At 42.4% G+C, this 16982-nt stretch overlaps 3 protein-coding genes across 9 annotated transcripts; 1 reads left to right on the forward strand and 2 right to left on the reverse strand.

Moving 5' to 3' along the window:
- The first annotated feature begins 116 nt into the window (after window positions 1-116).
- Window positions 117-3125, forward strand: mdh1b (malate dehydrogenase 1B, NAD (soluble)). The gene is made up of 9 exons (XM_017434400.3): window positions 117-224; window positions 312-424; window positions 696-830; window positions 907-1049; window positions 1132-1300; window positions 1370-1712; window positions 1808-1949; window positions 2191-2366; window positions 2479-3125. The coding sequence occupies exons 1-9, from the start codon at window positions 203-205 to the stop codon at window positions 2688-2690; spliced, it is 1455 nt and encodes a 484-aa protein (XP_017289889.1). The 5' UTR covers window positions 117-202; the 3' UTR covers window positions 2691-3125.
- A 381-nt stretch (window positions 3126-3506) lies between these two features.
- On the reverse strand, window positions 3507-11784 carry retreg2 (reticulophagy regulator family member 2). Its single transcript, XM_017434399.3, has 9 exons — window positions 11495-11784; window positions 11013-11116; window positions 9593-9623; window positions 9287-9416; window positions 9104-9188; window positions 8204-8341; window positions 7938-8029; window positions 6548-6683; window positions 3507-6435 (listed from the first exon to the last, which is right to left on the reverse strand). The coding sequence occupies exons 1-9, from the start codon at window positions 11746-11748 to the stop codon at window positions 5684-5686; spliced, it is 1722 nt and encodes a 573-aa protein (XP_017289888.1). The 5' UTR covers window positions 11749-11784; the 3' UTR covers window positions 3507-5683.
- A 542-nt stretch (window positions 11785-12326) lies between these two features.
- prkag3a (protein kinase, AMP-activated, gamma 3a non-catalytic subunit) lies at window positions 12327-16966 on the reverse strand. 7 transcript variants are annotated; one of them, XR_001809039.3, is made up of 13 exons: window positions 16845-16963; window positions 16706-16745; window positions 15471-15571; window positions 15212-15293; window positions 15083-15141; window positions 14338-14398; window positions 14206-14260; window positions 13990-14116; window positions 13733-13898; window positions 13617-13654; window positions 12972-13118; window positions 12690-12883; window positions 12327-12556 (listed from the first exon to the last, which is right to left on the reverse strand). XR_001809039.3 is itself a non-coding variant. In XM_017434380.3 (12 exons), the coding sequence occupies exons 1-12, from the start codon at window positions 16871-16873 to the stop codon at window positions 12767-12769; spliced, it is 1014 nt and encodes a 337-aa protein (XP_017289869.1). In that variant the 5' UTR covers window positions 16874-16966; the 3' UTR covers window positions 12327-12766. The 7 variants fall into 7 exon arrangements, 6 of the variants coding, with proteins under 6 accessions (XP_017289869.1, XP_017289871.1, XP_017289868.1 ...); XM_017434380.3 differs by having other exon boundaries at window positions 12327-12883; window positions 16853-16966; XM_017434382.3 differs by having other exon boundaries at window positions 12327-12883; window positions 13990-14086; window positions 14353-14398.
- Between the last annotated feature and the right edge of the window lie 16 nt (window positions 16967-16982).

Here is a 16982-nt window from a genome sequence, read left to right on the forward strand (position 1 = left end):
AAATAGTATAGTTAAAAGTTTGCCGACTTAAAAATATCTTTAAAGTAAAAAGAAATACATTAGGTTTTAAAATATGATGACAACAAAAACATTTACATTTTAATCAGTATAAATACGGTTTATCGATTGCTACACGTTCCCAAATACGTGTAACGCTACCAGTTGCCTAGCAACCGTGCAGCTTGCTAGCTTTCCATGCGTTATGGCAAAATTTGTGCTCGCCGGTAACGTTTGATTCTTGTTTTTATCCACCACGCTTTTGTCTGTGTCTGAAAGTACATTTTACACATTTATAATTTCGACTTCTACAGGAAAAGCAGATTGTCCCAAATACGCCAAAGCGGAACTTTTAGCAGACGAACTGCAGCACTCTCTGCCAAACTTCAGGGTCCACAAGATCTCCATCCTGCCAGATAAATGGAAGGTAATCTGTCTTAAAACATTATTTTGACATCAACACTTTGCATTGGGTATACTTTCAATATATGAAAATATAAATGTGAAAATGTTACAATTTGTGAACAAGGAAAAACTGTTTATGTAGAGAGATGTGAGTATACACAAATGTAAAGAAAACATAAGTATATATTTGTTTATTAGTGTTTCACATTATTAATATTCTTTGTAAAGGGCAAACAAAATTAAAGTAATACAGACATAAAAGAACAAAATATTTACTATTTGGTTTCTAACAGGAATGGCTGGAGTCCACATGCAAAACAAATGGCTGGAAGCACGAAGACTCTCCTGTGGTTTGGAGAGAGCTTGTGGATCAAGGGGGCAAAGGGTCGCTCCTTGGGGGTCTTAGTGACTTCGTGAAGCACTGCCAGGTAGGCACCGGCAGGCGTTTCAGCTTCAAATCCTTTCCAAAAGCAACCGAATGGCTTTAACCAGATTACGTTTTAGGACTACTACGGCATCACGTCGGACGTGCCAACAGATCTGATGCTGCGAGTCGCAGCGGAGAACCTCGAAACCAAGATGAGCCTCATCACTGATGAACAGCATCGCCTCAGTCTTGTTCAACCCTTTCATATATGGATTACAGGGTGAGTTAGCCTCTTAACTTTAAGAGGCGAGCAAATAACAGAAGTTATAGTGCTTCAGCTGATGACAGATGCATCTTTGCAGTGCACTCAGCCTAACGTGCCAGATGTTGATCCCCCACCTGCTGTCTGTTGAGGTGTTCCCCGGAATTACGGCAATCAACCTCCACCTATTGGATCTTGAAGGGACCAAGGAGGAAATGCAGGAGCTACAGATGGATGTTGAAGACCTGGCACTCAGCACGCTCCATCAGGTACATTACTTTCGTTAAGTTTTAACGTCCTAATAACACCAACAACGGTCTAATAAAACAAACTATTAGGTGACTGTTCACACAGGCCTGGAGCAGGCTTTCCAGGACGCGAACGTCATCCTCCTGTTGGATGATTTCAGCGCTCAAACAGAGGACGGGAGCGACGGGGAGAAGCAGCGGCGGGCGAAAGCGACGTCGGACCGCTACAGAGAGTACGGGCAACTGGTCGACGAACGAGCCAGCAGACAAGTGAAGGTGATCGTGTCTGGCGAGTTGTCTGTCAACCTCAGATGCTTGCTTCTCGCGGAAAACGCGTGCTCCATCCACGGCGGCCAGTTTGTTGCCACGGCAACGCAGCTGGAGGATGAAGCCAGAGCAGTAATTGCAAAGGAGATGAGAGTGAGGCCGTCAGGTATCCACTCTAAATTTTCTTGTATTTTAGTAGCAGCTCCTACAATGTACGATTTGCATTTTATGTGGCTTTTATTATTTTATTTTAAACCGCAGATGTCACAGACGTCTTTGTGTGGGGGAACATCAGTGGTGCTTTCTTCACTGACCTGCAGAGAGCGAAGGTTTTCAACTACCGTGGCGCGGTCACAGGACCTCCTTCCTTTTCCCAACCGGTTCTTGAGCTTTTGCACGACAGGTCTGACGCGTGAAAACGCACAAAGATTTCAGCTCGCATGCAAATTTTGCTTCATATTCCTGCTTGTAACATGAGGGCGGTTAGTGTTTAACTCCACCCTGCTGTCACTTCTGTAAGCTAAACAAACACGATTAAAGTCTGACATACGCCTAGTATCAAATGACAGCTGCCCACTTGACAGGACTCTGGTGTGGCTTTTAGCCTGGGCAAATATTGTAAAGGAAATAACCTGTCCTTCCAGGAAGTGGTTGGAAACGGACTTCCAGCAGCAGGTGCATTGTCACCGTATAGCTGTGGCTTCAAAGAGCAGCCGACCTGCCGCGGTGTCAGCCACCAATGGGATCCTCAGAGTCCTGAAGGCTTGGTGTGGCGCTTCTGGTCCAGATGAGATCCTGTCTGTCGGTGTACTTTGCTCAGGTGATGACACAGCAAAGAGATCTGTGATGCTCAAACAGTTCAAACATGCATACACCCAACCTCACTTTCGTTAAAATAGGACTTTTTAAAACTTATTTTAATCCACTTCCAGGCCTGTATGGTCTCCCAGATGGAGTCGTCCTCTCAGTTCCTGTTAGATTTACAGACGGCAAGTGGTCCGTGCTCTTTGACGTGGCAGTTGATGACAAACTGAAGGAAAAACTGGAGCTTTATGCAAACGAACTGCTGCAGGTTTGTTACAGTACAGAAAAAAACAAAACACAGATGCCGCAAAGCACATTATCTGGGATGAACTGCAATTAGAAAAATTGGGACAACATGGAAGACAGGAAAATTTGTCTGACATTTACACTGAATTTAATTTCATTACAGTCAATATAAGCAGCTTTTTATACACCAGGTTCTTTCAACTCATTTGCTTTTAACGCTTTCCTGTATTTCAGGTCTGCAAGACAATTTAAAATAAAAAAAGAAACAAAGCTGGAATAGGGTACTTAAATTAGATCATGTTTGATTTATCAACAAAACCACAATCCAGGAAAATTAAAGACGATTTTTGAAAAATTTGAAATAATTCTCTCAAAGTTGAAGGATTCAAGAAATCTCAGTCACATGAGCTGATTAAAACTTTACACTAAAAGATGGGAGGAAAACATTGACGTCTCTGGAATATGACGCACCTTCACTCAGCTGAAATGAGAGCTGCAATAAGACAAATGATTGTTCCAGATCCTTCTATTTTGGACAAAAATAGACTCCGAATGTTATGAATCTAAAACAAAACCAGAAAATCGTTGAAAAGCCAGGCTCTGGGATGCTTCTATCAGTGTTCTTAATGTAACGATGTCTGACTACATCTTGATTGGTGAGTAACAACAATAAACAATTAAAAAGAACATTTATGTCCCTTTTTTATGTGTTGCAGACCTGAAATGTTCCATCTTGTCCCATCTTGTCCCCCCCCCCCCTTTCCCAGGAAAAAGAACTCTCAGAGGGATCAAAAAACACCTTCAAATAAAAATAAATGAACGTAGAAGTGGACCACGGCTGGAGATCCGATCATTTCCATTGCTACAACCTGTGCTTGTTTCAGTTTGTTCTTTTATTCACAAGCAGAGGTGCACTTTTTTTTTATTACTTCATTAACAACAACAAAACCGTTCCCGCTTCGTAAAATCTGTCCACAGCAAAATTATGCTCAGATGTAAAAGATCAAACTGAGTACTTTATGGAAAAAGAAGAAATTAAAAAATATATTTCTTTTTTTTCGCCCCCCAACTTGTACAGTTCATTAAGTGTCTATTTTTAAATACATGTATATATATTGAGCTGAAGAAGTCTTATTTAAGCTACCAAACACTTTAAATGCTCATGTTATCACTGCTCGCCACCCAGCTCTATTTACAGCAAACTTTTATTCCCATCATTAGTAACAAAATATCAAACAAAAATCTATGGGATTTCAGGGTCTTTTGACCAGAAACATTCAAACTAGTATTTCTTTTCTCACAAATTGTGCAGTTGACAAAGAACTTGAACAGACTGCTGTTTTTACATGCAAAAAATACACTTTCTAAAGGTGTTGTTTTTTTCTTCTATTTCTACACTATAAACAACTGGGGAAAAACAGGAACACATCGCTCTACGACAGGTGGCGGGGGAATTAATACACATCCCGTGATCTTACAATCCCACCCCGCAGAGCTGGACGCCGAGTCGTTACCAGAAGCGTAATAGGCCCTTGCAGATGGCCGAGTTCAGATTATCTGGGGACTTTTTGACCTTTTTATGAACAAAGACGGCAACAAAAACCTGCCCCAGTGAAAGGAACTTTCATGAAAACTGACCTCAAATTTTAAAACATGCGTGATGCATCGCATGCAAAAACTAATTATTGATGACTGTACATGTAAAATGTTACAAATGGATCAATTAGACATGGATGTAATTATTCCTATTCACAAACATCAATAAAAAAAGCTATCTGTTCCAGAGAGGGAGCTTTATTCTGTCTTCTCTTGCATAAAAGTCACTTGTGTGTGTTTAATTCTTTAGTTCTTAACATCCAAAAATGTCAGAGATTCAATTTTCAGGCAAGAAATGCCTGAAAATCGCTTCAACTCAAAAAAAAAAAAAAAAGGGTGCAGATAGAGGGTTTGTGTTTTTCCTCGTCTAACAATTACACCTGAACATACACTGTGCCATTAAAACACTTATATACAATCATTATGGGTTAATCAAAAGGGATAAAATATACTCTCAATCCTCCCCTAAGATTTTTAATAAAGTTTCATCAGCTGGCAATGAAATTAAATAATTTATAGCATATATAATATTTGTTATATATCCAACATTTTACCTTTTTTTGTTTTGTTTTTTTTGTTTTAAATAAACTATCTAGATAAACTTCTGCTTGGACGGATTCATCCAGTAGCTATGGCATCCCTATTGTTAGCAGGACGCCGTACTTCACCAGATTTAGATTCTGAATGCGACCATAAACGACAACGATGCCTTCACATGTGGTAAAACAGGTTGGCAGACCACGCTGAACAAAGCCTCGACTACACCGGCCGCAGCCATGGGATCTTTTACTCTGCGACGTGATTAAAAAAGGTGGACATACTACGAAAGAAAACTGCTTGAGAGCATGTAACTGAGTGTTTGAGGTGAGTTGCAAATTTGCAAATTTGAAAAAAGAAAAAAAAAAATAGCACAACCGAGTTTACTTTATTTGGAGCCTTCTAGGTCTGAGATTACCTCCAGATTTGCATCAACCTGCTGCACTCACCAAACCTCAAAAGTGGGAAATCAAAAATCCTTAGCTACCATTTTGGTGTGACAGCATTATTTTTGGACGAGTCTGCAACTTGATGTAGGAGTCCTGAACGTAATAAAAAGGCACGCAGCTCAAAATATAAAACTGTTCTGGATAAATGTCTGAAAAAAGGAGGTTGGAAGCTTGTATTGTGACCAACGCAGGCCTCTAATATGTTATTATTACATCAGGAAATTGTATTAACTTGTAAGAAAGGGAAAAAAAAAACCTTAGGTCCCTTTTAATGGTAGAGTGAAGCTTTGTTAGGATGGCTGCCACCTGATAGTGCCTTCGAAACATGAAACTACTCAGATACCAAAGCTGAGAAGAATGTTGTTAAACCACCTGCCACACAATCACCAACATCGAAGTATTAAACTCTTTGAATAATGTGCTGAATATGGAGGGTGAATAAGGTAGTTTTGACATACAAATAAAAACAAAAACAAACAGATAAAGGTAGGGTTAAGAGGGTGGGCTATGAGTGTGGATGGAGAAGAGATGTAGTTGTGTCTGAAGCTGCGCCCCCCACCTCTCTGTCAGAGCTGAGCTCCAGCCCCTCATCCACCTGCTCCAGTTCACTTTGGTCCAGCAGCTCAAAGTCCTCTTCCTCGGTCGGAACTAGTGTGTCATCTGGGAACTCGTCGCCGCCGCCGCCGCTTTCCGTCATGGCCCCCTCGTCCAGGTCCCTGTCAGCATCCGGCACCCCTACTGCGGTGGCTGCGGTGCCAGCGGCGTCGGTGGCCTGGGCGGGGGTCTCCAGGGGTCCCGGCGGGTTTTCAGCGGGGAGGAACTCAGCCAGGGAGGGCTCCTCGCTGGCCTCGCTGGAGCGCAGCAGCGCCGACAGAGTGTTCTGCACGACGGTGGAGATGGCCGTGCTCACGATCTCCTGGCTCAACGCCTCCAACGAGCGCTGGGCTCCCTGGGTCACCGCGGCTTCCCGCCTCCGCGCCTCCTCCTGCGCGCCCTCCTCGCCGCCGGGCGGTCGGCCGTGTCCGTTGAAATGCGTGTTGACAAAGTGCAGAGGCGACGCGAGGTGTTGGATGAGCAGGCTGGCGGGACTCAGCGGTTCTTTCTCCGGCTCGGCACCGTCCACCTGGGCCGAGCCTCGCAGGGGGAAGTGAAGAAGGCTGTGTTCGACGGAGGGGAAGTCCTCAACTGAGGGGAACTCTGGGAGGTCCCGCAGGAAGGCCTCCTCGGGGTCGCTGTGCAAACTCTGCTGGTCCAAGTCTGTAGCAGAAATGAGACGATAACTTACTTCAGAGGTGAACCAATGTAATATTTGATCCGTCTTTTATTTTGACCTAAACTGGAGTGAGATACTGTCATTAACGATACTTACCTTCAGAGAGGTCAGTTAGTTGGGGAGTGGTGGCTCTGGACACAGAGAACCCCCCGCTCTCCAGTATCGACGCCTCTTCATCCGACAGCTCCGAGTCTGTGATGGCCATAGCCAGAGCTGTAGTTTTCACATCCACCTGCTCAGAAACACAAACATATTCTCGATTAAAACTTTAAAAGAAACCATCCAAAATACTGACGATCAATGTATCCAAAAACCACAAATCTGTTTATATTCAAAACTTTACAATTCGCTCCAAATCCATTTTACATTCCCACTTTTACCCCAACTTCAATTTATTAGATCATGCTGTCAAAAATTGCAAATAAAGAACTGTAGCTTAGATATATTATTACTCTGCAGAACTCCAGGCCTGTTTAATGCTCTGAACTTTAACACATATCGAAATTTGTATTATCTTCTCAAATAGATTCATTGAATACAGACCTTCTTTTGCCTTGTTTCTTAGCTTATTTTATGAACAACAACAAATAAATACAAAATTATAATAAAAATATCTTTCATCATATCTGATGAGCTTTGTTTGTTCACTGAAACAGCCATAAAGTTAAGCCCTGCAGCCACATTTACACATGAAACATCCTGATGCTTCACACACCTTTGAGCGAATGGACACGTTTGCTTCAGAGTGTTTTCCTGCAAGTTATTGTCGGAGTTGGAGCTACTTTTCTTTTGTAACCCTTAAAAGATATATGTTTAAATACAGAACTGTAAGAAAGATCTTGACCCCATACATGCTGGGCTTTTTCTGTTTTCCACTGGTTGGTTTTCATTTTTGGAGGGTGAAACGTATAAAAAGTTAGTCAAATGAAACAACCGAAAGGCAGACAAGTTGTGTACATAAGAACACCCAAGCATAATTTGTCTTTTAATTTCTTGAAGAAGAAAAAAGCAACAACTAAGCTGGTAAAGAGTGGAGACGTCAATGACAAAAACTGTAACTAAAAACCTTTACTGCACTGGGTCTACCAGCTTTAAACGCCACAAATAAATTCTTTAGATTAACTAGATTATTTCTAGAAAGAGTCTGAAAGCAAATATGTGCCTCTACCTCATTCTGTTCTTTCTACTTATCCAAACCTAGAAATACCTGAACGGTTCACCTAACCTAACGTCAATATTGTCGTTTCCCTCTCTGCCCCTTTCCACAGCTTCCTGTTGCAGTAAAGGAATGCAGTAGGACTCGAAAGTTCATCCAGGAAGTCCAGAGTTTGGTTCCATTAAAACGCCGCTGCGTTCATAGAAGTCGGTGCTGACTTCGGCGCAGCAAACGTACGCGTCCTCGCGCTAATTCCCAGAACGGCCTTGGAGTTTCAGGGAATACACTCCTTCACAAAAAGGCGGCTCCTTGTCAGGTGTGTGTTCGTACCGTTGGAGCAAAACAGCACAATTCCTCCTCTTCGCTCTCGCTTTCTGTTTCCACCTGGGGCTCATCTCCTTCTTCCACCTCCTTCTTTACCTCTGTTAAACACAGACACACAAATGACTCGAAACAGAAGGACAGAAATCTGTTTGCCTAATTCTATGGGCTAAAGAAAACTCGAGGCTGGTATTATAGACAGGAAAAAAGATCTAGATCACCTAAAGCTCAGCTCTTAAGGTAACCGTGTTACTGAGACGGAGGTCGGCACTCACTCCTCTTGTCGTGCTTGCGGTGCTCAGTGTCTCCCTTCATGCTGTAGTCCAGTTTCATCAGGATTGGCTCCAAGCCCGTGTACATCCTCTGGATCAGCTCGTGGTACACCACCAGCGGCCAGAGCAGCACGCTCAGAGCTGCGAGAGAAAAAAAAAGCGCACGAAAAGCACAGACAGATTTAATTAAATTAAAGCACGACGCTGCAAACAACATGGGAGAAGTCCTTCAAGGAATGCATGTCGCCCGCTGCCTTTTATGCTACAGATCTGATTACGATGAGAAACTAAGAGTTGAAACTGTTTTGGCTTTGTTTAGGTGTTGTGAATGACTCAGCTACCACAATGTCAAATTTTAGCTCAATATCTGTAAAACAGTGATTTTTTTGTGGCTGTGTCAGCCATCTTGAATTGGCTCGACTCTAAAGCACAGGTGCAAACTCTGTTCCTCTGGGGTCGCTCTCCTGCATGTTTTAGACGTGTTCTTGTTTTAAAACTCCTGATTTAAATGGATGACTTGTGGATGTGCTTCTGGAGAACTTGAGGATTTGGTGAGGAGGTAAGTAAATCATTTGAATCAGGTGTGTTGGAGCAGAAAACAAACTTTCAGGAGGACTAGAGTTTGACACTCCTGCTCTAAAGGTTAAAGATTTATAGATGTACATCCAATGATTACTTTCTGCAGGTTTCAATAAAATTCATCCAGTAGTTCATGAGGTATTTCTGTAACAGACAGACACACAAACAGGCAAAAACATGATCACCCGTGGGGAATAAAAGTCAGTTTAACATCTAAACGTAATCACACCGCTGCTGGATTTCCTCACCACACACACAGTCTGTCATGACAACCAGATAGCTCAACAGTGTTTCTGCATGCCAATTAGACACAAAATGACTCACCTATAATATACGATATCATGATTCCTGGCACGTAATGTCCGACCACGGCGAGCACAAAGCAGCCGCTGCACATCATCGCGCAGAACTGTCAAACAGGAAGCCGCTTTTAGAACCCAAACATTCAGACGTTTCGGTAACAAATTAAGACGGGGCGCAGGTAGCCCGCAGTCAGTCGAGGCGCACCTTGCCGTGGTTCCGCCGTTTGTACTGCAGCGTCTCCTGCAGATACAGGCAGCAGGTCAGGTAGCTCTCCGCCAGGTGGTGGCTGAGCTCGGGAACACTGAGCAGACGGTGCTCCGAGTTCATCGTTTCACTGTTCAGGAGACAAAACAAGAAAAGAAAATTAACACTCTGAAAAGAACAGAGATCTGAATGTGTCCTGAAGGTGACAAATGGAATGTGATAAAGTTTTTAACAAATACTCTATGTTCAAAATTCAAACCATGAGGGGAAAACAGAAAAAATAATCTAAATTTATTACCAGCCTACCTCTGTTCAAGCTGAGCCTCTGCATGTTGAACTGCACGGGGGTAAAAAAGAAAACACAATCAGCACATCAAGAGCAAAACGTGGATTTAGAGAACATTAAAAAACTTAAATTTTTCTTTAGGTTCGATACAGAAAGTTACCAAAACTACGCTTTTGTTTGTGCACAGGGGCTCATCTGATACAAGTATGATCAGGTAAAATATTTAAGACATCAAATTAAAACATGGAGCAGTAAAACAACAAAACATAAATTTAAACAGGGTATAAAATAAAATCTAGGAATTTGCTAACAAATGTAATGGTGTACTTGGCAAAAGAACAACAACGTAAGGCTTTACAATAATTAAAATAAAAAAATAAGACTTATTTGCCCTGTCTGCCAACCCTGTCTGTTAGCAAAAGCAGCAGGTGATATAAAACATACAAAGTTTGACCAAACTGAGTAACTTCAAAGCAAAACGAGTAGCATTACTAACCATTTTTGTATTTTTAGCCAATGCTGAACAGCTCACATCCAGCATCAATTTTTATTATTTTTGGCCAATATGCATTTTTCATTTACCAAAATATGTAATTGCAAACCTCAGAAGAACCTGTACACTTACAAAATATTATATAGGAGAGCCTTCTTGCTTAAAATAAATAAATAAATAAAAACCTAAATTGCAGGCTGCAGTGAGCTGGCTGTAGCAGCTGCTGCTAGCGCTTCATTTTCCTACTTGGTAATCAAGTCTGCACAGGCATGACCAACGCCAAGATTTTATTAAATAGTGGACGATTAAAATCAGTTGGCTGAATAATCGGAATATCCCATATGTAATGTTGAGCTATATTATGAGGAATTTGAGTAAAAATGTTAATTAAGACCGGGTAACCTGAGCAGCTGAGACTAAACTGAAGTGATGTGTCTTCTTTGTGCCAGTCAGACAGGCGGCATTTGAATCATAAATTAATTTTTAGTTTACAAAGGACAAATTGAGGCTTGTGAAAAAACAAAACTCCAAATTCTCCTAAAATGCATCAAACTTTGCTGCCTTTAGGACAGATAAACTTGTCCTTGATGGCACTGATGGGATTGTTTAAAGAGTCAGAGGCTCCATGTAACAGATCCCAAATATACACAACAAAAATAACCCAACACTTTTGTTTTGGCTCCCAGCCTGAGGCACACCTGTGCAATTATCATGGTGTCTAATCAGCATCTTGACATGCCACACCTGTGAGGTGGATGGACTGACACAGATTTACACACAATATTTGAGGAGGGGAAAAGGGGCCCATTGTGCACACAGGAAAAGTCTGAGATGTTTGAGTTCAGCTCGTGAAAAATGGGAGCAGAAAAACAAGCAATTGTGCTGCGTTTATATTTCTGCTCTGTAATAACACTGCAGTGATTGTCACTGGAGGGGCCCAGGCTCACCGGTAATGATGGGCAACTTGGGCTTCCATCTTTCCAGCAGCATCAGCCCCAGCAGGGACACGCTCAGCAGGAACAGGGGCCGCAGAGAGGTGGAGGACAGCAGCCTGTGGAGACGAACATACATGTCATAACTCTGACGTTAGCTTAGCCCCTCTGTTAGCCGCTTAGCACGACTCTGACACAGCTGGTTAGCAAAGCCTGGTCACTCAGCGACAACATGAGCGGTTTTTATAAGCCAGGAACAGGCGTGACAACCTTAAATAACCCGTGCCCGTTAGTGTATTTGCCAAAAAACACGGCGACGTTTCCGTGCTAGCTGAATTTCAACTCCAAGCTAAATTAGCATTAAGCTAAAGACGTGGGATTAGCTAACTTATCTTGATATTTATAAGTAATATCCTCTCCGACGCCAAATGAGCGAAGTAAAAAAAACGAGCTTAAAAGCAACTTCCTGATCGATTAAACACAACATCTCCGGTTACCAGAACAGCGTGTTGAGCGTGAGGGCGGCGGAGACGCTGTAGAGCGGCCTCTCCCAGACCAGCAGCCGCTGCGCCCACAGCAGCAGCGGCTCGTACTGCGATAGCCAAGCCTGGAGACGCTCCCGCAGGCGGTCGAGCTCCGGGTCCCCGTCCCCGCAAGCCTGCTCCGACGTCCCCGCGGGGAACAGATCCTCCAGGCCGACCAAAGAGGAGGTAATCGAGGGGCGTCCGCTGGCCTCCTCCCCGCTCGCCATGTTTCCCCCCACTTTGTTATGTTGTTTTAGAGATCACGGCAAGAAGACGCGCTGAAGTGACCCGAAGCTTCCGGTTGTCTCTTCAAAATAAAATCGACTAATATTTTCTTGCGTCACATTGACACTGCGAATTTGTAGATTTTAATTCAAGTTATGACAAACTAACTATGTAGGTGTATACTTTGAATTCAAACATTGTTATCAGTTACTTGCAAAGATAATATTGGATGCGACATCTTTCTGTAAAGCCAAATAGAAAAGGTACAAATCAAAATAAATTATTCTGTGCTCAATTCAACATTTTTTACTTCATTTTCAAACGATACAATTGTTGCCAATAAGACCGTTTTATTTTGAAGGAAGCGCCAACTTCCGGCTCGACGTCGTCTCACTTGACGTAAAGGTGGGCGTCGCAGATAAGAGGTAAAAAAAAAAGTAGTCACGTGCTTCCTTGTTTACTGTGCAGGTGGGGGAGCGCCACCATGCGGTTAGAGTAGTGTTGACAAAACTTTACGTAATTGCCATAAAATCTATTTTATTTTTACTCTGGAGGCTTAATGAATTAAACACTTTTAAACAACTGTTGACATAACTTTATTTAAAAAAAACATGTTGAGTTCACACATTCATCAATTTCAGCAAGCTGAGCAAGTGTGGACGTTGTGCATCAGGCCATAGAAGATCCATTAGGCCAGGAAAATCAACTCCATCTCTTTTATTTTGAAACACACTGATCATCATGATGTAAAACAGCAGCAAAGCCAGGGAATTTCAACCCCACTTGTCATATTTTATTCTTGTGTAATGTCTGAAAGACACGAATGAACTCTGTTTAGAAAGCAGTATCCTTCCAAGACGAGGTAATGGATCAGGTCAAGCAGAATTAAATAAAAGCAGATGGAGAGTTGTTAGGAGTGGTAGAACAACGCTCCGGAGCCTACCCGCCTGCGGGTTCTGCCGAGACGGAGTCCTGCACAGGCCGTGAAGCAGAAAAAAGGGGAACCTCTGCCATCTGCTGCTATGACAAAAGGGCATCGATACCTGCAGGTGTTAAGACCAAAGCTTGCAGCAGGTCAGACAGAGAGATGATACCCTTTACCACGCCAGCCCTGTCCACCAGAACCAGCCGGTGGACCTGGACGAAGAAGGGAAACGAGTGATCTTCATTTACAATTCGACCTGCTTGTATGAACAGATCTGAAACTGCACAGAAAGACACCCACCTCAGCTTTGACTATCCGTTCTATAATCGCTTCTAACGTTTCATCGGGATAGCAGGTGATCACGCCTTCGACGTAGCACGTGCGCCCGCGGACGGCTTCTTCCATTGTTATGTCCAGATTGTTGTACGTCTTCTGGGCCGCCAGATTCTGCCGGGGAGCAAAAACACGATTTCTGAGAAAGTCAGCGAACAACGCCGGGACGTGGAAGGACAACAAATGGCTTCTTAACGTGACTAACGACTGAATGCTGGTAGAGGAAACAGCCCAATTTTAGTTCTTCAGGACTTAAACACCTCCCTTCAACACTGTTTGGGATTGCTAATGTTGTATTTAGCCCTAAATATTACAAAGAGATTAAAAAAAATAAAGTTGTAAATGTATAAAAATATATATAATGGGATCACAAGCTTCGCTGGTTATTTTGTGGGTCAAAAGCTGAAATGTTTGGTGTACCTCAGGGAAGAGTCCTTGGTCCCCTTCTTTCCTCATACATGCTTCGTCTTGGCAAGTGTGCATTACCATTTCTATACAGATGACACTCAACCATACATCCCTATAAAACCTACAGCTCCAAACAGCCTTGGAATCTTAAGTCAGGGTCATTTTATTATTGTTGTTATAAATAATATAATAAAAAGGACTCACAATGACATCAAATCTTGAGTAGAGTGCCACCACTTTGCCTGGGGGGGGGGGATGCATTGGATGATAAAATAGCCAGCTTTGACGATAAAATTAAAGTGCTTATTGCATAAGAATACCTCGTTCGTCCACCACGGGGAGAGCTGACACTCGCCTCTCCACAAAAATAGAGAGCGCGTCGTAAAGTGATGCTGTCTGCTGGATTGTGGCGATGTTCCTGAACGTTCCTATCCCCAGCTCCAGGATCTGCTTCTGGATAAATACCGGCCTGGGAACCTTTGACCCCTTGGAAAAAAAACAGAAAAAAAACAAACGCCACACATTAGATCATGAATGCCTTGTGGTATGTCTGTGCATAAGGTTCAAATTAGCTCACGAATATGTGGAGGAACTTGAGGATTCTTTTGTGGGTCAGAATGTGGAGGACATTTCCAGACTCTGGATCGATGACCGGCAGCCTGTGGATTCTGTGTCTGAGTAAGGAATAGATGGCGTCGAAAAGGCTACGGGTACGAGGACAGGAGACCCCAGAGAAATTTAATCATTTGCAGGAAAATTAACTGAATTCACAAACAGTAATGCTTCCACTCACCTGGCTTCTGGGGAAATACTGACGAGATACTGACTAGGATCATATAAGTACACGTCTAAAAAGAACAGAAAAACCTCAGACAGAAATGTTTTGGATCAGAGCTTGTGTTATTTATTTGTGCACATGATTTACTTCGAAATGAATCACCTCTCCACGTTTCGATCTTGTGGCTCTCCAGACCATATATTTGGACCTTTTGTGGGCAGAAAAATACAAGTCACAAATCCTAAATTTAAAAACAAGGTCAAGTGAAACAGTAGAGTTCATGGGGGGCATGTCATTATCAAAAATAAGCAACCGTTTTATAAAGTTATCCATAGAATCTAAAGTACTATACTGAGGATTTACATTAACAGATTTCTGATCAATGAAAACCCACAAACCTTAGAAGTTCATATATATATATATATATATATATATATATATATATATATAAATCATCAAACTGTCACACAAACAACCACAGAAAGAAGAAAAATAAGCATTAGGTGGAACAAAATCACCAACAAGGGGTTAAAAAGTAGCAAAAGAAATGGCCAAAGAGTCATAAAAATTACAATAAACAGCAAGCTAAGAGTTACAAAGTAAAAAAATATCAGATTGATTCCAACCAAAACCAAGATATGCAACAAAATCAACATAAAAACCAAAAGACTGTTACAGTAAAACAAGATAAAACAGATTTAAAAGGAAACAAAAAAAGGAATAATAAATATAAGAGTTTGTGATTATTTCAAACACAGGTTTCGCAACAGTGAAGTAACTCAGAACTTTTGGATTCAAAATCTGTCTGTCACGCTTTTGTAAAACAAGCAAAAACCCCATGAAGATGAAGCTCAGCTCAAGAGATCTCAACATTTTTAGCGTTTGTGCTCACCATCGGGGACTTGTAATAGCAGTGGAGGATGTTGATGAAATCTGTAATGGTCAGCATGCCTGAGACGGAAAGGGATTTAAATGTCCACTCTTCTAGATCAACAACAGAGTGTAAATTTATACTTCTTACCCACAAATCTCTGCAGCTTGTTGTCCCATAGAGGTGCAGCCCGCAGGCCGTTCGCCACCAGAGCAAAAAAGGCCTTTTTCACCTTTAGAGGCACAGTGGAAAAGGTTAAACCTTTTTTTTTATACTTGTGAATGTGGTGTTTAAAGGCACTACTTTTAACATATCGGGGTCCCAGCCTTTCCAGAAAAGGGGTTGTGTTTGAGTTTGAGGAGCTTTTGTCCTCACATTAGCATTAAAACAGCCTACAGCACAGCCTTACTTGTAACGTGGTGTCAAATATGACCAGCTTACAGCTGACCGGAACGGCGTCGTAGCAGCTGTGGCTTTTCATAAAATTCATGTAGACGGTGGCATCAGCCTCTGTAGGGAAAAAATAAATAAAATCATACCAGCTGGTCAGCCGGACGCCTGAACATCGAGCTGAGGCGGACATGAAAACTTTCATTTTCCAGGGTAGAATCATTGTCCAACTAGAATACTTTAATGCTTTTAAAAAGCAAGAAATGCACACACAAGTACCTATTTATTATATATTAGCAGGCTCAGATGTATACATAAACACCCACTAATATTTGGTTAAGTTGCACCCCAGCCACCTGATTTTTACTGTCATTAACGAGCTTCTACCATAAATCTGGTTGCATATTTGACCACTTTTCTTCTCAGGTTTAGTGGAGTTCCTTTCCTGGCATGAACCAGGAAATCAGGACTTTAGGGAGACCGCTCCAAAAAGCTTTGACCAATCAGAAACCAGTTTTGATGCGTTCGGGGATCGTTGTCCTGTTGGAACAACAAATGGCGTCCACGTTTGATTTGAGGTGGAATCGAAGAATTTAAAGGATGCCCTCCTTGTTGCTCATTATTCCATCCACTTTGTGCCTTACACCAGTCCTACAGCACGATGACAGCTGGTAGTGTAAGCCTCACGTTGCAGAGGCTTCCTTCTCGGTCGGCACTCCACAGAGATGTGAAAGTTGCTTCACGGTGGACGGGGACACTGGCACTCCGGCGGTTCCCACTTCATGGCAAGCTTGAGCCTCGATAGTTCCTGTGTTGTTGAACATCCTAGTTTCCTTTCATCCGAGGGGGAACAGACGAGCATTGATCAGTCCAGTAAGTGTAGCTGAACAAATCCTCCTCTCAAGGAGAATCTGCCAGCTGCGATCGATCACGATCACTAATGAGAAGAAGTGTCAAGTTAAAGGACGCTCTTCGACCTTCGGCAGCACTTCTTGAAACATTCAAGTGAGTGCGTGTATATTTCTGACCCTACGTGGATTCCAAAAAATCCACAATAAACTCAAACTTGTGCACCCACTTCCTGTCAGCCGGGTGTTATATAATCATTCCACCCTGGAAAAATACAGGTTAGAACAAATCACTGAAAATAATAACAATGATGGGTGTGTGTAAACTTCATGCTGGGATTGTGTAAAATATGAACATCTGCTTCAGTTTACATTTACTGCAGATTTAGACCGATTAGAGACCTACCTTGCTTTTGTGTCTCCAGCTTGTTGTGCGAACATGACACCTGCAAGTACAACATTCCTGATGACATTTTCCAAACGGCTCAAAAATCCCACTCAGAACTTATTACCCTGCTTCAAATAGGTTGTAATCACCCTCTCACCTCCTCACCTGAGGAATACGAGGCTCCATTGTCCCGTGCGTCCATTAAACGACGCAACGAACGAAGAGGACCGCTGGGTTTGTTTCTACAAAGCAGTCGGGTCTATATTAGGAGTGGTCCAAGTGGTATGTGTCAGAG

The sequence above is a fragment of the Kryptolebias marmoratus genome, linkage group LG23, assembly GCF_001649575.2.
Source record: "Kryptolebias marmoratus isolate JLee-2015 linkage group LG23, ASM164957v2, whole genome shotgun sequence".
NCBI classification, from domain to species: Eukaryota; Metazoa; Chordata; class Actinopteri; order Cyprinodontiformes; family Rivulidae; genus Kryptolebias; species Kryptolebias marmoratus.